General features: G+C 40.7%; 1 protein-coding gene across 5 annotated transcripts in view; it reads right to left on the bottom strand.

Annotated features, from left to right (window-relative positions):
* Positions 1–22,309, bottom strand: part of PDXDC1 (pyridoxal dependent decarboxylase domain containing 1) — a gene marked incomplete at its 3' end in the record, with an annotated part of 50,014 nt that overhangs the window by 11,050 nt on the left and 16,655 nt on the right. For 2 of the 5 annotated variants that reach the window (XM_082669757.1, XM_082669754.1), the window contains exons 4-14: positions 21,575–21,655; positions 19,703–19,849; positions 18,346–18,535; positions 16,616–16,684; positions 15,493–15,571; positions 12,534–12,618; positions 11,602–11,650; positions 11,348–11,449; positions 10,350–10,475; positions 6,044–6,094; positions 800–863 (exon numbers count right to left, since the gene is read on the bottom strand). In XM_082669757.1, coding sequence (XP_082525883.1) covers positions 800–863; positions 6,044–6,094; positions 10,350–10,475; positions 11,348–11,449; positions 11,602–11,650; positions 12,534–12,618; positions 15,493–15,571; positions 16,616–16,684; positions 18,346–18,535; positions 19,703–19,849; positions 21,575–21,655 — 1,043 coding nt within the window. Of the gene's footprint in view, positions 1–799; positions 864–6,043; positions 6,095–10,349; positions 10,476–11,347; positions 11,450–11,601; positions 11,651–12,533; positions 12,646–15,492; positions 15,572–16,615; positions 16,685–18,345; positions 18,536–19,702; positions 19,850–21,574; positions 21,656–22,309 lie in introns of all 5 variants that reach the window. The other 3 variants (XM_082669753.1, XM_082669755.1, XM_082669756.1) reach the window with 3 other exon arrangements.

Genomic DNA, 22,309 nt, shown 5'->3' with positions numbered 1-22,309 from the left:
ACTGTTGTTAGGGCCTTGAAAGAAGGCGGGAGCTCTGATATAATGTGAGGGAGTCACCTTGGACAGGACAGGCAGGGAGGACCTCCATGAGGAGGTGGACGCTGCAGGGACCTGAATGGTGAGAAGGAGCCAGAAGAGCGAGAGCGAGGGGGACAGCAGTGCAGAGGTCCTGCTCTAGGAGACGGTGGAGTGTTCTAGAGACTCAGAGAAGACCAGTCTGACTGAAGAACAGTGAGCAGGAAGAGGAAGTCGGAGGGGAAGGCGAGGGCTAGGACCCGCAGGCCTTCCATCTGGAACGGAAGGTACGCAGGCTTCTGGGCAGGGAGGTGGCTGGATGTGGAGAGCGGCCCGGAATGGAGCGTGTGGAATGTATGGAAGTGAGAGGTCAGGTGAGAGGGGACCGTGGCTGTCAGGTGAAAGATAACAGAGCCCTGGACTGGGTAGGGGGCACTTGGGACATTCTTTAAAGATAGAGATTCCTAGATCCAGCTTACTGAGTCAAAATGCTCAGGAAGGAGGGCCCCCAGCTCTATTTTCAAGGGACTTTCTCTCATTCATTCCAGCACTAGTCCAGGGACTGGTGTTTGGAAAACACTGGTTTAATCATAGGAAACTGTCAGGAAAATGCTAAGGCAAATAGGTCTGGAGTTCTTGTGAACATTATTCAGTTTTTTTTTGAAATGATGATAAGATTCTAGCAATCAAAATATTTTGGATTATTTAGTTAACTTGAAGTGGTTTAAAATTCAAAGCCCTTAAACACAGAGAGAAAAATAACCCCCTTTTTAAAATCACCTACCTGAGCCTGGTAACTCCTGGAAAAATCTGAACACCACCACTGGCGAACTGAGCTCATCCTCCACCTAAAAGATGGAATCTGATTATTACCAAGTAACAGTAAATTTCAAACACCTACAAAGTCAATCAGTGAGCTTGGAAAATAGGCTACAGACATTGGCACTTAAACACATAAAGGGAATCCCTAGTGGTCCAGTGGTTAGGACTCGGTGCTTCCACTGCCTGGGCCTGGGTTCAACCCCTGGTCGGGGAACTAACTTCCTGCAAGCCGAAAAACACACTCACACACACACACACACACACACCCCACCACCAACAACAAAAAACCACATAAAAAAGTTCAAAGGTTAATTTCATTTGCTAGAGAAACAAAAATCAATGGTTTAGTAAAATTCTTAAGACATAATTATAAGCCAGTCCCGAGAATACATGGCTGAATTATAACATCTGACACTGATACCTTGAAAATGAAAAGTGGGAGGAAATTTTAATAATTATGGATAAACATGGGTCTAACATGAAAGATAAAAAAAGGCAAGGAAAAAGTGGCACTAGAATCACTGTCGAGCGTCCAAGCTTTCAAGAATCCAGAAGTGACGCCACCTCAAGCAGGACTGACTGGAGCTTTTTCTACTCACCCTGTAAAACTCTCTGGGCAGGATGCAAATCCTGCTGGCAATGTGGATAACCACAGTCTAGAACTGAAGCTACATTTTTCTAAATCATTGAAGCGGTACTTATACTCGGGACAGGCATCAGACAACCATCTTCACTAACAGATTTCATAACAGCTGAAGACGTCCACTGCATTAAGATTGCACAGCACTAGGTCCATGTTCTCCACTGAACGAATGTACAGTGCGCCGTCAGCTTTCCCGTGGGGTCAGCACACAAAGGGAGCGGCAATGCCCTTGACAGACTGCGGTATTTGAAGTGGGGGGAGGCGGGAGAAGGGAGAGAGGATCTCTAAGCATTTAACAATTCCAGTACTACAATTCTCGTCTTGAAACCATTTCCCAAGGCTCTGCCAGTGATGGCTCACTCGTAGGCCCACAACAGGATGTGCTAACCGGAGAGACAGGAAGTAGCTGGTGCAAGATCTTCTCTACTAAGCTTTTCAAAGGGACAGTAGATGTGATTCAGATCAAGCAAGAGGTACATTCAAATCTGCCAATTATTTATTGAGCCAATTCCTGTGCTTTCATAGGTACTATCTCCTTTAACTTTCACATAAACAAATAAATCTATTAATACCTTTAAAGTTAGAGGGGTTTAATATTTATATAGAACGGAGTAAGCCCAATAAGTAAAGAGGAACAAAGTGACAAAATTCTACACCCATTCCCCTATTCTCAGGATAAGGCAGAATGACTTGAGTGCCAAGACTTTATAGTCTTTTGTTTATTTCTTTGAGCTCAGTGGTCTCAAATGTCAGCCTGCACAAGAAATCCTGTACAGGGTTATATACATAGAATTCTGGTTCCAGCAACATGGTAGACCAAGCTAATACTTAAGTCATCAATTCTAAATACCTGAAATGCTTGATTAAATGTCACCAATAACCAAAAGAAGTTCAAACCATTGCTAGGCTCACAAAAAAAGGTGAATCCAGAAAGAAGAGAAAACAGAAAGAATAGTATAAGCTGAGCTGCAGGGGCTGGGGGGAGGGGAGCACGGATGGGGCCTGGAACTTCGCTTTAATGTCTAAGGTCATGGGTTTGAAACCCATGTGAGGGATAGTGCTGAGTTTACATAAAGCCAGGACCCTTGAAAAACACTCTTCATGAAAAGAGAGAAAAACTCCACCCACTGATCAGTAAGAAAGCTTAACTCTGCCTGATGCTCTGTAGAGAGAGAAAAAATTCTCTCACGAGAAATCAAAATGTCAGGCGTGCTCTGCACCTGGGTGGGATGTCCTCTGTAGTGTAAGACTCCTAAAGCTGTGAAACCAACATAAATACATGGACCTAGGCCAGTCAAAGAAAAAAAAATCTAGCTCATAACAGAAAAATTACAACACACACAGGGAGCAAGAGTCAGCAGACACAGCTGAGAGGACAATTTGTGGCCCCAAGGACCGAGACACTGAAACAACCATCAGAACAGACGTCGATCACTGCGTTTAAACAGAAATGAAGGACCAGAAATCTTTTTTTTTTTAAAAGATGCTTAAAAAACAGAATAACTTGAAAAAGAACTAAAGAGAATATCCTGAAATGAAAAAGAGGTCACTGAAAGTTAAAACGCAGTGAATAGGTTAAACGGCAGATTAGATGCAGCTCCAGAGCAAATTACTGAACTCCAAGAAGGATCTAAAGGGCTACACCAGAAAGCAGCAAAGAGATGGAGGCATCCAAGAGACTGATGGAAGGTGGGATGACAAGGTTCAATATGCAGCTCACTGGTGTTCCAGAAGAGAAAGGGAAAGAGGTCATAGCTGAAAAAATGAATTTTACAGGATTAAATAAAAGAATCCTCAGGTTCAATTAGCACAAGTCCCAAGCAAGATTAAAAAAAAAATCCTTACTTAGATATACCATGGTGAAAGTGGCAGTACACTAAGGACCAGGAAAATCTTAAAAGCCAGCAGAGACGTAAACACGAAACCATGTTAACTGCCCCCCAGAGGCACTCTGGGATTTTCAGGTGTAAGAGTGACAATATTAGAGTTTCCCCTCACATGCTGACTTTAGAATCTACTCCATGTGCTGGATAAGAGTCCTGTGAAACAACAGCCTTATCAGAATGCAGCTGCAGAGGAGACTGAATTGGGCACTGATAAAGCGGGGCACAAGCACCACCCCGGGCCCTGGAAAAGGCCTTGGTGCTGGAGGCAGTGAGCTGGGGCAGTGGGCCTGTGCTTCTGGGATGGGAGAGGCTCCTGAAGGGCCATCCAGGTGGGAAGGAAGGCGGCCATGGACGCCTGGAGAAGGGAGTGGCTGAGCAGCAGAGAAGCTCTTCTGTGATAACCTGGGGTCAAGTCCTGGCTTTGCCACATACTAGTTCTGGGACTCTGGACACACGACTCATCTGAGCCGAAGAAATGGAGATAACGCTACTCTACCCCAGAGACTTACTGTGAGGATTCCGGAGTCAGTACCTATGAAAGCACTAGACTAATACCGTGGTGAGGAGCAAAAGACACTTAATAATTACTTCTATCTTACGGCGCCTGACAGTCTTCATTTTGCTTTCCCATGCATTATCTGATATACCCCCTCACAACGAGCCTGAGGCAGGAGGAATTCATTCTCCTGTAACTGACCTCAGAGGGATGGTCCACTGACTAAGTTCGCAGGCATTGAGTGTGCATCCCAGCTCTACCACTGCCTCGCTGGGCAGCCTGGGCACGCACTCAACCTATCTGTGCCTTAGTTTCCTCACTAGTAAAAAGGGAATAAACACTGCGTCCAATTCACAGATTCTATATATTTATTCACACTTGCGTGCCTACTGTATGCCAAGTATCATACTTGGCACAGGACGTAAAACCATGAAAAAACAGGCAAAAGTCCTTGCCTTTACAAGGCTTCTTCGGGGAAAAACAGACAACAAACAAATACAGACCACAATTTCAGGTAGTAATAAGTTCAATGAAGGAAAAAACCCAGAGCCCAGAGAGTGATGGAAGGTGGTGGGTGTTACTCTAGGTAGGGTCGGGGCTCAGGGAAGGCCTCTCTCAAGAGGTGATATTTGAACTAAGATCTGATGGATAAGAAATCAGTAATGAGAAGAATTAGGGGGAACAGTGTTTTCAGGTACAGGGAACAGCATGTACAAAGGAGACTTGTGAGGGTTAAATGAAATAGGCATGTAAGGGACTTAGTACCACATATGCTACACAGCAAGCATTTCAGAAACAGCATCTGTGATGATGATGATGATGATAATGATGATGGATTACCGACAGGCCACAATGCCTCATGGTGTTTGCCAGTTACTGTGCCCCCTACTGAGTAAAGCAGCCACTGGAGGGAGGGAGGGAGCAGGGTTATGCCTGGGCCATATGTGGCCTTACAAAGATGTTCTAAACCAACTGGAGATCAATTAGCATCATCAGCTCCTCCCTGCTTGGAGGAGAATGAGGAAGGAGAGGACATGAAGAGGAGCTCCAGAGGGCTCAGCAAGGGTGGGACAGGAAGTACACAGGCCCAGCACTGCCTTCACCCCACCAGCACACTCATTCTAGTCCATAATTTAGGTCTCTGTTTGCAGTCAAGGGCGTCCAACCAACATACCTTCACCGACAGCTGAGCTCACAGGCTTAGGAGGTTAACAGAATGAGTCAGTGTCACAGGGCCCCAGTGGTACTGCTGAAATTGGAACCCAAGTCTCCTGACTTACATTCATCCCTCTGCTTCTCCGGAGGGGCCACTGTCCTCTTCCAGGCTAGGACTTGAGTCACCTCAGGTCAGCTGAGTAGCTCCAAGCTCCTACTCAGAAGGCAATGCGAGCAGCCCCCATTCACGCACTTAAACCGAACTGTGTACTAAAGTGGAAATAAACTGCACTCACCTGAACCCCAAATAAACTCAAACATTCGTTTTAAACTTAACTGTATCCTGCAGAATTGTCAAAGAAACACCAGTGACCCTGTTTAAATTAGAATCTGATCTACATATTTTCTGAAATCCTAAAATACAATGAAGCAAAAGATGAAAACATTCAAACGTGAACTGATACTTGGTTATCAAACCCCCTAAATCCTCATCTACTTGTCTAGTTACCAGCCTTAGGGCACAATCTCTGACAGATGGTGGTACCTTTCAGGAAGATTACCAGGGCAAGAGGAGCAGGGCCGCCCCCTTTTCTCTGCCTTATTCCCCTTCATGCAAATGCCAACTCTGGGGTCAAAGGGTTTCAGAAAGAGTAGCTCAAAGCACTCACAGACAAAATGATTTTTCATTTCAGGAAAATGGGTGTTCTAAAAATCCTTGGGCAGGTGAAATCAATGGTGCTTATTACATCTTTGTGCAATGCTAAATTTTAACAGAATAAAAACTGCAAATGGATTATATGAAAAGCACTGTATGGGTTCAAACAGTATATGGGGCAAATTTCTAGGCTTTCTGCTAACCGCAGAATTAGGTCATCAGTACATGCATGACTCTCTCCCAAAGAATGTAGTTTTACTGGAGCTGCCACAATTCCATGGACATGCATCAAATCTGGAGAAAATCATTCTAACTCTTAAATAAATTAAGAGTTATTTACTTCAAAAAACAGATCAAATTATATACTATACCAAGATTTTGACGTGGTTCACTTTCTTCAAACTTTCTTGCAATCGCTGACTCTGCAAATGACAGAAAAACAGCTTATGTAATTTCATATTAAGAAGCGTTTTTTGTGGGGTTTTTTTTTTGCGGTACGCAGGCCTCTCACTGTTGTGGCCTCTCCTGTTGCGGAGCACAGGCTCCGGATGCGCAGGCTCAGCGGCCATGGCTCATGGGCCTAGCCGCTCCGCGGCATGTGGGATCTTCCCGGACCAGGGCATGAACCCATGTCCCCTGCATCAGCAGGCGGACTCTCAACAACTGCGCCACAAAGGAAGCCCAGAAGCGGTTTTTATGAGAGTCTTTGCAGGTCTGCAAACAAGGATCTCAGGCAGATAAAGCCATCTGCAACTTGATGATTTCTAATTTCAGCTGCCAATTTTTGCATTTAAACATCTGCAAATATTCCCCAATATTTCAGTTAAAAGTTACATTTAGTGGTTCCAGAAAAGCTTTTTCTAATGAGACATATGTGAATTTGTCATATTAGCAATATAGGTCATTCATTGATTCAAAAACTACTGAGTGCAAGGCAACAAAAGCAAAATTAAACAAGCAGACTATGTCAGACTAAAAAGCTTCTGCACAGCAAAGGAAATAATCAACAAAATGAAAAGGGAACCTATGAAATGGGAGAAAATATTTGCAAATCATTTATTTGATAAGGGGTTAATATCCAAAATATACAAATAACTCATACAATTCAACAGCAAAAAACCAAACAATCCAATTAAAAAATGGTCAGAAGATCTGAATAGACATTTTTCCAGACACAGAGATGGACAACAGGCACACGTAAAAATGCTCAACTTCGCTAATCATCAGGGAAATGCAAATCAAAAGTACAATGAGATATCACCTCACACCTGTTAGAATGGCTGTCATCAAAAAGACAAGAAATGACAAGTGTTCACAAGAATGTGGAGAAAAAGGAATGCTTGTGAACTGTTGGTTGGAATGTAAATTGGTGCAGCCACTGTGGAAAACATATGGAGCTTCTGCAAAAAATTAAAAATAGAACAACCATATGATCCAGCAAGTCCACGTGGGTTATCTGAACTGAAGAACATGAAAATGCTAATTCAACAAGATATGTTCACTGCAGCATTATTTATGATCACCAAGATACGGAAACAACTTAAGTGTCCATCAAAGGATGAATGGATAAAGGAGATGGGATATACACACACACACACACACACACACACACAAACACACACACAATGGAAAATAATCAGCCATAAAAAAGAATGAAATCTTGTCATTTGCAACAACATGGGTAGACCTTAAGGGCATTATGCTAAGTGAAATAATTCAGACAAAGACAAATACCATATGATCTCACTTACATGTGAAATCTAAAACAAAACAAAACAAAGCTCATAGCTACAGAGAAGACTGGTGGTTGCTAGAGGCGGGGGCTGGCAGTGGGTGGGTAAAAGGGATCAAAAGGTACAAACAGCAGTTATTAAAAATGAGTCATGGGGAATATACTCAATAATACTGTAGTAACTTTTTTTTTTTGGCCACAACTTGCTGCTTGCAGAATCTTAGTTCCCCGACTGGGGACTGAAACCAGGGCCCAGCAGTAGAAGCACAAAGTCCTAACCACTGGAATACCAGGGAATTCCCAATACTGTAGTAACTTTTTTTTTTTTTTTTTTTTTTTGGCAGTACGCGGGCCTCTCACCGCTGTGGCCTCTCCCGTTGCGCAGCACAGGCTCCGGACGCGCAGGCCCAGCGGCCATGGCCCACAGGCCCAGCCGCTCCACGGCATGTGGCATCCTCCCGGACCGGGGCACAAACCCGTGTCCCCTGCATCAGCAGGTGGACTCTTAACCACTGCGCCACCAGGGAAGCCCCTGTAGTAACTTTAATACTGTATTGCATGTTTGAAAGTTGCTAAGAGAATAAATCTTAAAGGTCTTTATCACAAGAAAAGAAAATTTTTTGTTAACTATGTGTGGTGATGGATGTTAACTAGACGTATTGCGGTGACATTTTAACAATGCATACAAATATCAAATCATTATGATGTACTCCTGAAATGAATATAATGTTATATGTCAATTATACCTCAAAAACAAAAACAAAAAACAAAAAACCAGGGGCTTCCCTGGTGGTCCAGTGGTTAAGACTCTGTGCTTCCAATGCAAGGGGTGTGGGTTCAATCCATGGTCGGGAACTAAGATTCCACATACCACATGGCGTGGCCAAGAAAATGTTAAAAAACAAAAACAAAAACAGAAAAAAAACAAAACCAAACTACCGAGTGCAAATGTGTGCAAGGCACAGTATTGATATTGGGAGGAAGAGCAAAGGTAAATGAGAGTGCATAGCACCGTTAAGAGTTGGTCAGGAGCGTAGGGTCTGGAATAACCACATCTGGGTTCAAAACCTGGCTCTGCCCCTTACAACCTGTGGGACTGTGGGTAAATTACTTATCTGCCACTTACTAGCTATGACCTTGGACAAGTTTCTCAGCCTCTCTGTGCTTCCGTTCCCTCAACTACATAGTGGGGTGACAGTATCTATCCTCCACAAGTTGATATACGTTAGGTGTCTAGAACGTGGCATGCATTACGTAAGTGATGACGACTGTCATCATCGTTAATATCTCAATCCCAGCTCTCTCATCACTAATGTGGGGACAAAATAACATATACTGCATGGCCTGGGGGTCATTAATTCAACAGATGTTTATTTGAGTGTTGGACACAGGAAAACCCCTCATGAAAACTAATTAATATGTTATCAGTGGACCTTATATTCTGGGGAAGCTGTAGGGACCAAGTGAGAGCCTGCATCCACGGTGCTGCGCAGCGCCTGGCACTGAGTAAATGCTCAGGAACTGCTTCCCACGAAGACGAAGATGAGAAGGAGGAAGAAAAGAAGGACACTGATTTTTGCTTTCAGGAAACATGTGACCTAGTGCGGACTACAAAGGCAGGACTGGACACAGGCGACCACACCTGCTAAACCTCCATGCGGTTTTCACATGTGCATTTAGCAGCAGTGAGTCAGCAGCAGAGTCAAGTGCTCAGGAGGGTTTGAGATCCGCCACAGCGTTTGCTGGCAGGAAGATGCCAGAGCTGCAGTGACCTCAAGTGTTTGGTGGCTAATTGTCATCATTATTTTCCTGCGCCCCATTGAATTGAATTGAAAAACACTGAAGGGAATTGAAAAACACTGAAGGGAATTGAAAAACTCTCCCTGGAGCGCCCAAACCTTCCCCAAACTGACTTAGTTACCATGGCGATGAAGGCTTCTCCTTCCAAAGGACCAAACCTCAAGATGTGAGCCAACAGCCCAGTGAGAAAATGTTTTTAAAAATGTGGTGCTTCTGTAAACATAATGAACATAAATCTTAATATTACTTAATATAAAAATGAAACTACTTCATTTAGAATGTTTCTATTTCATTAGAAACTAATGTTAAAATGAACTATCCTAATATTATAAACCAAAGGACTCCTGCTACAGTAATATGAAAATACTAATTTTTCTTAAATATAAAAATGACATGAGGAAGTGTCAATTCCAAGAACATATTTAAAACCAAGATTTATTTTTAAACTATCTGCATACCTTCCTATATGACTAGGTGCTGCCATAAGAGCTTTACATTTACGAACTAAGTCCTCATAACAATCTGCCATCACATCATCACCCCTATTCTACAGGTGAGGAATTGGAGGTACAGAAAGGTGACATCATGCTTTAGACTTAGGTAGAACTCAGCTCTCAAACTGTGTAAATATGGCATTTTTTTTGCTTTCTAAACTACAACATAATTATATATTTTTCACAATTAGAACACCTCAAACAGAGAATTAAAATTGTCCCTAGAGCCTTGCAATTTGGGAGCCCAAGCTGGTGGCTGTTAAAAATATCCATGCCAGCCTTACTCCCCTCAACCATCATATTTCTTTACCCTCAAGAGTCGGTCAGTCAAGTGGAACATTTATCCCAGCTTCTGCATTCTTCTCCACTCCTTCGCTGTCACCTTGGGACTTCTTTTCTCCCCCATGCTGACACCGGCATTCATTTTAATCTGATTTCATATGGACACAAATGCTGGGACAGCCCCAGCAGTCTCTCCCAGAACTTTGAACAAGAAACCTATATATGCAGGGAAATTAGTCTGCTTGCTTATGAGATGGGAAATCCAGACAACAAGGTATTGGGGGGAGGGTAAATCAATGAAGCATTTTTCTGTCTCTGTTTTTGCCATGGAGTATCTGTGACTCATTTGAACTTCAGGTTTCTACTCACCAGCTGACAGGCATGCTTAATCCTCTCCACAATCCCATCAAGTCCCAAGTATTGTAAAGACAACCACAGTGGCAGAGCACGGAGCTTGTCTGTTGGCTTATTTGATGTAAGACCGGCAACTAAAGTCTAAAAAAGCCAATATGGGTTTATTAATCAAAGCCAATGAAATCACATAGCAGAACTAACTAGTTACCATTTACTATGCACTTGGTTTGTGTCAGATGCTATGCAGGCACTTGGCTTGCATTATTCATTTGATCATCAAACAACTCCATGAGGTAAGTATTCCAGGCAACTTAGCTCAGAGACCTTGCTTTGTCTAAGGGTTCACGGCTAAGATGTGGCAAAGCCAAGATGAGAATCCAAATGGGTTCATCCCAGAGCTGGAGCGCTTAGCCATTCAAGCGGCCCCTCCCAAGGCTGTTCTGAGCATCCTCAAACACCTGGCCATTATCACCGGAGCAAGGTATTAACTGTTTAAGAAGAATCAATGAAAGCTTATTTTGCATATGCCTCTCACTAACTGATCCACTAACAAGAACCACCACTATGCTTTTAAAAACTATATCATGTTACAACCTTTTAGACAATGTGGATCAAGAACCTTAAAATACTCTTACTCATTATTAATTCCACTTCTGGGAACCCAGTGTAAGGAATAATTTGAAACACAGAATGATGCTCATTATTTTAGTAACAAAAATTTGAAAACAGCCTAAAAGTTCACAAATGGAGAATTATTAAATAACTGTGGTACTCAAGTGATGGAATATTACACAGTGATAAAAAGTTTTTCATACACATGGGGTAGTATGGGGAGACTAAATAGAAAAATATATATGGCATAGTTTCATTTATGTCAAAAACATTTTTTTCAAAAAAAAAGTCACAGAGGTAACATTAAGGAAAGTGTTCACTTTTTCCTTTTTCTGTATTTTGCCCCCAGACCCAATGATTATTAGCCACTCCCCACTCCCTCCCAGTGAGAGTAAGCTTACCAAGGCAGGATCGTCGTGCTTATAAAGCGTCACAGCAGGAACTGCTGGCAAACCCAGCCATGGGCCTGGAGTCAACGTCATGCTGTCACATTTGGTTGCAGCCTACCACAGAGAGAACAACTTCTTGTTACACTATCAGGATACACTAAACCCAACACCTTTCTCCATTCATAAAAACTGTGAAAAGCCATCAGGGATTAAGTGATGTTAAATTCCTTCTTAAAAACACAGTATTTAGTAAATCAACAACATACCAGCACTGATGAGGAGACATAACCTAGAGCCAATGTTGCCAGATTCACACTGGAAGAAAAAACACAGACCTAAGAACTAATTACTTACTGCTGCTTATTCACTAAGTACACATTTTAAATTAAAAAAAATTTTTTAAAAAGGGCTGTGCTGTTCCACACTGACATTTACATGTCTTTCAGCTGTGTTGGTAGCTTTTATAACAGCAACATAAAGTGTGGTACATATACAACTTTCAGGAAAACATGGAAAATGCATTTTAATCAAAACGTATTTCAGGGGGTGTCATCTACTTACTTAGTGTAATGGGTGTCTTATTTTATATTATTTTATATCTTTGGTAGATACCAGTATTATTTCCCAGTCATCATTCTTTCCCAGAGGGACAATTAAAAAGCAACGCACCGTGTACGTGTATGATGTCCTGGAAACGGACTACTTGGGCTGCCCTGCATCCTCACCCCTCTCTTCTCTTAGCAGCAGTCCAATGGCCTTCTGGGAAGCCACCCCAATCTCCTCTATGAGACCACAGCTTCACAAATCACCTAAACTATTAAGAGTGTTACATTTCCCTCGCCACAGCAACTGGCTCAGTATGAGACTCCTGCTGGGACTTCTGACCCTCTGCACACACCTGGAAAGGCGGATGGAGTTGCTGCAGCAACTCTGCACCAGAACAGGAAAGGCTATCTACAGACGGAGCCACCACCATGGAGGAACTTCAGCCAAGTGACCTGGCTGACGTGGTGCCTAAGGCCAATCCTAACACTTGTCTTCTTAGCTATGGGAGCCAATAAAACTTCTTGCTTAAGCCAATTTGGGTAATTTTGTAATCTGCAAGCCAAAGAGCCCTTAGTGATATATGTGACGACAAAGTGAGCTCCTCCTGGGCACTCTGCCAGCCCACCATGCAGCCAAATTCCCCTCCACTCACCCTTTCACGTGGAGCCATATGCCGTACTGCTCACAGAGCTCTTTCAAACGCCCAATCTTATCTGTGTGCCCTACTGCTGCAGTTCCTAGGATAAAACACACAAGAAAGGATACTAAAACAAATATTTTCTGAGTCTTTGCAGCATGATAAAAGCTTCTATATACATTATCTCCCTATGAGAGAAGTAACACTGTAGCTCTGTTTTATTGAGATTTTCTTTGTGGACTGGCTTAAAATCAACTTTTGCAAACTGGTTATTCAAGTTTTGAAGAGTGTGTATTGTTCACTATATGTATCTATAAAATCAAACTTGTTAACTGTGTTATTTAAATCCTCTATATACTTATTTTCTATTTACTTGATCTGATGTTTCATGAGAAATATATTCAAGTCTCCCACCAAGATTGTGGTTTTGTCAATTTACACTTGTATTCTATCAACTTTTCCTTTATATATTTCAAAGTTATATTCATAAGCATTCATACCTGTTATATCTCTGAGTAGATGCCATGAATCATTATTAATATGAAGTCTATTTTATCTCACAGCAACCTTGCTACAGTACTTGTGTTTCGTTAGCATTTGCCCAAGATATCCCTTTTCCACACTTACTTTTTATCACTTTCTGGGTAATTTTTATTTAGGTGTGCTCTCTATAAAAAAATACATAGATGAATTTGTTTTGTTTGTTTTAACCAAATTTGAGAGGTCCTTTTTGGTTTTTTTGTTTGTTTTCTTTTTTGTTTTTTGCTGCACTGCACGGCTTGCAGGATCTCAGTTCCCTGACCAGGAATTGAACCCAGGCCATGGCAGTGAACGCGCAGAATCCTAACCACTAGACCACCAGGGAATTCCCGAGAGGTATTTTGTTTTAGTATAGAAAGCATTCTGAAGTCAGTTGAAACATATTACACACTTTAACCCATTCCCTAGGTGATCTGTTTACACTGCAGGCTTTGCTGGGCAGATCCTCCTCACAGAGCCTTTAGTAAAAGGCACAGTCACACATTCTCCCAACTGTCCTAAATTTCCAGTTAGCAGAACCCACCTAACAAGATTTCTAACGCTCTTCAACAAACACAACTAATACAAGTGCTTCTTTTGCAGGGGTTATGCCAGGAAAAGGGCTGACAACTCCACACCTCCCCCCATCTAAATTTGTCTCAAATTTTAAAAAAAAATCTAAAATGACACATTTAGTTTAGTTGAAACAAGATCAAAGGCCAACGCATGGGTTGTGTCACATGAGCCATCAAAACATAAAGCATTGTGCCGTGTTTAAGTGACTGGACCACATTCGGGCTCTCTTCCTTTTGTGGCAACGCCCGCTTGCTAACCACTGGGACGTGCACTCTGGTGACAATGTAGTCACACTGGTAAACCACTCAATCACGTGTAAACTGCAGCCTCTCCCATCTATTAAGTGATTGATAGTAGACTGGTTATGTTTCTTTCTTTTTTTTTTTTTTGCGGTACGCAGGCCTCTCACTGTTGTGGCCTCTCCTGTTGCGGAGCACAGGCTCCGGACGCGCAGGCTTAGCGGCCATGGCTCACGGGCCCAGCTGCCCCGCGGCATGTGGGATCTTCCCGGACCGGGGCATGAACCCATGTCCCCTGAATCTGCAGGCAGACTCTCAACCACTGCGCCACCAGGGAAGCCCAATCTCACACTCTTTTATTTGTAGCTGTACAGTAAGTCTAAAAGTCAGATAGGATAAGTCTTCCAGTGTTGTTCTTTTTCACAATTATTTTGTCTCTTCTTAGATCCTTTTATGTCCATATAAATTTTAAAATCAGCTCATCAATTTCTATAAGAAATGGGAAGTCTGCTGAGATTTTGATAAGGATTGAGTTGAATCTGTAGATTAATTTGGGGAGATATGACTTAATAATATTGTGTCTTTCAACCCATGCACATGCCATATTGTTCCATTTATCTGGGTCTTCTTGAATTTCTCTCAGCAACATTCTGTAGTTTTCAGTGTACATATCTTGCCTTATTTTGTTAAATTTATCCATAAAGGTTTTTTTCTTGATGCTATTATGAATGGCATTTAAATTTCAATTGTTCATTGCAAGCTTGATAGATCTGCTTATTAGTTCCAATGGCTGTTCTTTGTGGTTTCCTTAGGACTTTCTACCTATACAATCATGCCATCTGCAAATAAAGACAGTTTATTCTTCCTTTCCAAACTGTATGTCATTTAATTATTTTTCTTGCTTTACTCCACTATCTAGAGCTTCAAGTACAATGCTGAATACAATGTGGTGAGCACAGCAGAAAGTGGTAGCTAACCGGCTGTCTCAAAGGTGGACATTTAAATGTGACATTTAAGAATTTAATTTAGGGCTTCCCTGGTGGCACAGTGGTTAAGAATCCACCTGCCAATGCAGGGAACACGGGTTTGAGCCCTGGGCCAGGAAGATCCCATATGCCACGGAGCAACTAAGCCCGTGCGCCACAACTACTGAGCCTGCGCTCTAGAGCCTGCGAGCCACAACTACTGAGCCCACATGCCACAACTACTGAAGCCTGTGCACCTAGAGCCCGTGCTCTGCAACAAGAGAAGCCACCACAATGAGAAGCCCACACATGCAACAAAGAATAGCCCCTGCTCGCTGCAACTAGAGAAAAACCTGCGTGCAGCAACGAAGACCCAACACAGCCAAAAAAAAAAAAAAAAAATTCAATTTAGAAAGGAAGCATATGAAGGAATAGAGAAGCACAACCTAAATGAAAAAGTATATACACACAAACAAGAACTCCCAAAACAAACCAACAATTAAGGGAATCTAATGAGCTAAAACTTTAGTACTGTAATTCTCACCACAGTGCTGATACCGACCTTCCTTAAACATGTGGCACACAAACATTCTTAAGACTTGATCTCTTTTAGGCTAACTATCTAGCCTCTTTCTTGTATGTCCAAAATGGAAGATTCAGGTTCATGATACCTACCAGCATTTGCAACAAGCAACAGGGGCAGTTTTCCTCGTTCTATGTCATCTTTAATCAGTTTCTCCAGGAAGGCAACGTCCTGGGATTGAAAGACAAACCACAAAAACATGAGACAACCAGCACAAAAGCGTATACACTGAAAAATTCTAACTTCTAAAAGAAGATGACTCTCAAAATTTATCAGAGCAATTCTTTTCTTGACAATTTTCCTTTTTTCTCCAATCACAGTTGTGAAAATAAAATCGTTTTCCTTGAAGACTAACTAGAAAAATCAGTTAAATGAGATTCAAGTTAGAAACTGGACATACAGAACCAACATTTCTCTAGTTTTAAACATTTACAATAAAAAAGAATGTTCTCTCAAACCCCCACCCCCCCACCAAAAACAACCAAAAATGTATCTCTGATATTACTCATTGACGTATCTGAACCAGAAAATCTAACTACCTTGAAAAAGAAATGCAGAGGGCTTCCCTGGTGGCACAGTTGTTGGGAGTCCACCTGCCGACGCAGGGGACACGGGTTCGTGCCCCGGTCCGGGAAGATCCCACATGCCGCAGAGCGGCTGGGCCCGTGAGCCATGGCTGCTGAGCCTGAGCGTCCGGAGCCTGTGCTCCGCAATGGGAGAGGCCACAACAGTGAGAGGCCCGCGTATGGCAAAAAAAAAAAAAAGAAACGCAGAACCCTAAAACCTATCCCTTTTGCTTCTGACTTCAGTATGGAAAGGCTTATCACTTGCATGTCTAAAAATAAGCAGAATCCAATGCCAAGGATTACAATAATCAAAATCTGCCCATTCACAAATCCAGGCAACAGTGATAACCATTTGAAAGAATGAGCTTTAGAAGGAATTTCTGAGGCTTAACTGGACTCCATGTTTCTACTTAAAACAGGTGACACAGTGATTACAAGATTCCTTAAGAGCCAGGTGCTCCTCACCTTTATGCCAGCCAATCTTCCTGGACATTCGAACCTGGCAGCATGTATTATGCAACAGGAAGATCTAAGCAATCCATGAATAAGCTAATAATTATCTGGAGGCCAGCAAACAGAACTGCAGTTTAAAGGAAGGTACGGTTTCAAAACACAATTCTTTATTATTTTATAAACCTAAAGAACTCACCATCTGATGCTGGGATCCAAACATAGTGTTACAGGGTACACGACACAAGCAGGGGAAGGGCAAGCCAAGCTGCAAGAAGAAACATGCAATTTTACAAGAAAGATCTTTGTCACCATTCCCTTATGTCCCCAAAAGATTGTGGCTCTAAGTCACAATTATTCTTTTTAAATATTCTCTCTCCTTAGGAACTCGCAATATGAGCATTTGGGGGGATAATTCAGAATCCTTCCTCCAAGGATAAGTGGTAAATAACACCGGCTAAAGGCATTCAAAGTACAATATTTATGGGTCCACCCATTCCTAAAAAGCAATAGATATGGACTAGCAGATGTACATCTCTTGAGAGAAATGAAGTCAGCGTTATGGAGACAGTAATTGTCGAATAAATTTTATATTCCTCATTTTTAGCTTCCAAATCCTTAAGGAGTATATGTTTTAGGAATTTTTTTAACATTTGCAGCATATTGCTCTGTATAACTAAAACTTGGAAGCATTTAAAGACCAAAAATTTAACAAGCACTTTATTCACACTTTATCCCCTTAAAGAATTTTTCTTTTAAATTATGAAAGTGAAACCCAAGTAAAACACACAATAAAAAATTATAGAAATTAAAAGTGAAAATCCCCCCCCATAAGCAGATAATTGCTAGGCAAAAATATATATATTTTTCTAGGTATAAAAAACATATGCATATAAGCATGTACACACTTTTTAAAACATGAACATGACTATTCTGCCACCTACCTTTCCCACTTAACAGAACACTCTCACACATCTTTCGCAGATTGGACTGCTGTTCCAAGACAGCTCTGGGTCCATAAGAGCCTGGCCTACAGTAGGTACTCAATAAGTAATTTGTTTCATGTTTCTACAGAGATATTATAAAACTCCTTATTTTGTACACCCTCAAGAAGAGGACATAATTTCTTGCCACCAATGACCACAGCTCAGAATCAACTTAAGCCCTGAGTTTCCCCTATGTATCTCCCTGGACTCCTCCATCTTACAAAAGACAACCCCTCCAATCCTATGGGTTTTACTTTAAAACATTCTTGGCCAAGAGGCTTAACAAGTTCTTGACTCAAGGTAGCCCTGTAATCAGGCTACCATGAACTTTAAAAAATGGTAATGCAAAAAAAAAAAAAAAAAAAAAAGGTAATGCTCTTTGATCTAATAATTCTAGACTGGCTCTGAAAATCCATCTGAGGAATACAACCCAAAGTATAGAAAAGCTTCATGCACAAAGATGTCCATAAAAGCACTATACGAAGAGCACTTCCTCAAAATGGTCATAAAAAGCAAAAGAATGTGAACACTCTAATTACCCAAAAGGGAAACAGTTAAAATACTATATACTCACTTGAAGGAATATTATGAAGATATTAAAAACATACTTTACTTTGGAGAACTGGTAAAACATGATATGAACCTGTATAACAGTAAGTGAAAAAAGCCAGCTATAGCTATGTAAAAACACACATACACTCTGATTAAGCCAAGTCTGAAAGGAAATAAAGTAACGTGTTGACTGTGGTTGCCTTTGAGCAACTAAAAAAAAATACATATATATATCTAAATTTATTAATACACATTTATACATAATAATGACAAAACAAGCTTATAAGAAAATCACCTTTCTTTTCACTTGAAAAAAACAGCAGCTAAAGAAAAACTTCCAGGACAGAACAAAACATCGTTTCTTTAAAATATCCACCTTATGCCGCATTACCTGATTACAGAGGTACTGGCCCAGGCCAGGCCTAGCAGCAGCACTTAGATATATAACAGGCGTCTTGTTATATAACACATTGAACCCATCCACCACAAAATCTTCATAACGGGAATGAATGGCAAGCCTACAGATCTTTGCAAGTCCTTCTCTTTCTTCTTCGTGGAAATAAGCACAGCCATTTTCATACCTGTTAAGAGACACCCATATGTCAGTATGTTCTTATCTCTGATATTATATCCCAGTCTTATAACCATGGAAGTAATTCTTTTCTCAATTCCTATCTCAGTGAAAGGAGATCGGAATCACCCTCATCTCAGTGGGCTGACACCTCACTGCAGCTGGAGGTTATAAAGAACAGAGGCAATGACCCCTCATCCACACCCAGCTCCAGAAAGAGCAGAAACTATGAAAACCAGTAGAGAATGGGAATCCCTCAGATATAAAAAGGCTGAAGATCATGCACTGGCTTACTTTACAATAAAGCCAGCACTGGATAATGCAGGCATGGTTCTTAGTAGTTTCAGCCCTAAAACATCCAAAGTTAAGTGAAACTATCAAAAATGCTAGTCAGCCTAACTTTTGCTTTCACTAATATCTGCCTGGGACATTTTATTCTTCTCATTCTCCAAAAAGAAGGACAGAGAGATTTTCAGTTACAGGTATTGGATTTTTATTAGAACAGAAGAAAATTTCTCCTTTGCCATACAGTTAGGCAAATTCATACTCTCGCCAGGTCAAGCTCTTTCCCAGCATCTGAAAATAAGTCTCCTAAGTTAAATGTTCCAACGTTAGGTAAACATTCCTTTTCCATAAACGTAATAGCATAAATAAACACAAAATACCATTGGTCCCATTTCTTCTACTGACTCCTTAGTCTGCTAGAATTCCTTAATAATGCCAATATTATCACAGTATAAAGCAAATTTCAATTTCATAACACATACTCATCTTCCTTACAACAGCATTTCCTTTTTACTAAAGCACAGCTAATACTTTGATTAAAAATACTTGAACCTATTCCACTGCTGTACCTTCTATCAACATGTGCCAATTAGGAATCTTAAGAACAAGTAACTGTGGACATTATCCAACATGTATGTGCTCATGTTCTCAGCTCTTTACATGTATTAATTCATTAGTTCATGTAATCCTCACAACAATGTCATCAAATAGATATTAAGGCTATCCCCATTTCATAGATAAGGAAACTGAGGCATGGAGTGGTTAAGCAACGCTTCCAAGAGGAAAGGGAAGAGGCAGAGCTGAACCCAGGTAGCATAGCTCCAGAAAATAGATCTCTCACAGTCTATAACCAACGCATAAATGTCTTTACCAGAAACTAAAAACTTATTACCTGAAAATTCTGCATAGCCATAAGGTAGTGTCTGAAAGTATCCTAGTTGTAAGTTTTCTCAGCTTCTCTTTGTCCAGAGTTGAAATGTAAGCTCCCAGACTGTGCCCCAACAAAGCTATATGACCTTGTTCTCCAATATTCTGGATTCTGTTAATCAAAATTTATTAGATTAAAAAAAAAGTATTAGTCAAAGCATAAATATATAAAACACAGAGACACATTATTCCACAGAAATTTCTGTCAGACTTGAAATGCATTTAATGGCCTAGAAGGCAGACACTGAGATACATTTAGAAAATTCAATGCATAAGGTATTAATAGTTTGGGGGGAAATTTTTTTTTTAAATTCAAGTCCTAGGAGATAAATATCCTTTTTATTGAATACCAACTAAATACACAAACTGTTTTTTGAATAATTTTCTCCAAAAAAGTTTTTTAAATTAAATACCAGTTGAAGAACTATGGAGAGTAGAGCTAAAATGTGCAGAAAATTTAATAATCAACAGATGAAGATCAATTCCCTGCATTAAATAGCTATTTATAACAACACAGCACATTCAAGGGGAACTAGGTATTGTTTTACATATTATTAAAGTGGATGGACTAATTTCCCTTATAAAGAATAAATGTAAAAAGAAAAAAACAAAAAATTGACAGGATACTGGGCAAAGGAGACAGTTCATAGAATAGGGAATATAAATGTGTCTTAAAACATACAAAAAGACACTTAATCTGGTTCATAAGAAAAATGCAAACTAAAACTATGCTGAAATATCATTTCTCACCTATCAGACTGGCAACGATCCTTAAGTCTGCTAATACCCTTTCAGGCAAAGGTGTGGGGAAAGATGTACTCTCACACATTATGGGTGGGAATGTGAATTGGCACAATTCCACGAAGGGAAATTTGGCAATATCTGTCAAATTTACAAATGCACAAACTTATCTGGCCCAGCAATCCCACTTCTAGGACTTTAATCTACAGAAACACTTCTTCTATGAGAAATGACACATGTACAGAGTTACTGGCTGTAGGAATGTTCGTAAGAGTAAAACATGAAAAGGAGACTAGTTAAATAAAATATGGCTCATCCATTTAGAGTAACACTAAACAGCTCTTAAAGGAGAAAGCTCCTTGTATACTGCTATGCCAGGAACTCCAAGACATAAATGAAAATAGCAAGTCACAGAACAACATGCATAGTATTTAGGTACTGGAGGGGGTGAGCACAGACATTTTGCTTGGGTGTACATACACATGAAATATCTCTGACGAATACACAAGAAACTGGCAACTTATCTCTAGGAAGGAGAACAAGGTAGGGAGGCAGAGGTAAGAAGGAAAATTGCCTTTGTGTATACACCCTTTCTATCTTTTGAAATTTGAACTGGAAGAATGAATTACTTACTCCAAAAAAATTAAATTTAAAACTATTAAACAGAAAATGAAACTAAATAAATTGCTTGATAGATGCATAAACAGAAATAAAATAAACAGATGATTCACAAAGTGGCCTGCCACCAATGAATTCAGCTGCAGCATTTCTCAGCAATCAGAGGCGGAAGCACAGGAGCAGAAGCAGTCAGAAACAGAAAAGCACACAGCAGCTATGCTCTGGCCCCTGTGCCAGCCCCTCCCGAAGACACAAGACCATAAAAACGACAAGATTTTAGTAAATGACTTCCTTTTACAAAATATATTATCTAAAATATGTCAATGTCTCTCTGAAGAAACTGAACATCATTTTAATATCACATGTAACTAGGAATTAAATATAGCTTATTACTGCAGCAACTTGTGAGAATGCAATCATTATCAAAATCAAGAACACATATACTTTCAAACAGAAGCTGCCAACTGTTCTCCATTACCGGGTACTCTGGGGCTCCTCATCTTCATCTCCGTGCATCAGATTCTGAACTAACTGGAGGATGCTCACCATGTCCTGTCCACTGCAGAACAGAAAAACAGCTGACAAACAGGTGGAAACAGCACACATCCCTCACCAGTCTCTCACTATTTTCTCTCATCTAAATTAGCTTGACATGTTTTCTTTTTTAACTGAGGAGCTACGAAAGAAATAATGTGTTTTGAGATACAGTATACATCATTTTTAAAACAAACCTCAAATTATCAACTGAATTCTGAATATAACCTTACTTGTGATTAATCTTCTGCCTAAATATTAATTTGATTTTTAAAAATTTCACCTGCTTTAGCAATATTTCTCTACCTGTTCATTTGAATCTTGGAGACTATTTAATAAGCATGTAATAAGGGCCGAAGTAGTCCTTATAAGCTGTTGGAAGGTCACAAAAGCAGCAAGAATACTCCAGTGCCACTGGTGTATCTAGCTTCTCTCCATGTGGGAGTCTTGTCTGTTTGTTCTAACAGAGCTAAACATGAAATGCAAGCATGATTTATTATTACCTCTTCCCCAAGCTGGGGAAACTGCAGATTCACTTGCAGTGTAAACACTTACTTCTATCCAAGATATGTTTTTAAACGCTCATCACATGAGGAGGTGGAAACTTATGAGAAGAATGTGAAAGGTGAAGTTCTAAGCAATGGCAAGGCAACTTGTAAAACATGTGATGTCAAAATAC

The sequence above is a fragment of the Grampus griseus genome (genome assembly GCF_964374135.1).
Source record: "Grampus griseus genome assembly, chromosome: 14".
NCBI lineage: Eukaryota > Metazoa > Chordata > Mammalia > Artiodactyla > Delphinidae > Grampus > Grampus griseus.
This window is presented reverse-complemented; position numbering and strand designations above follow the sequence as displayed.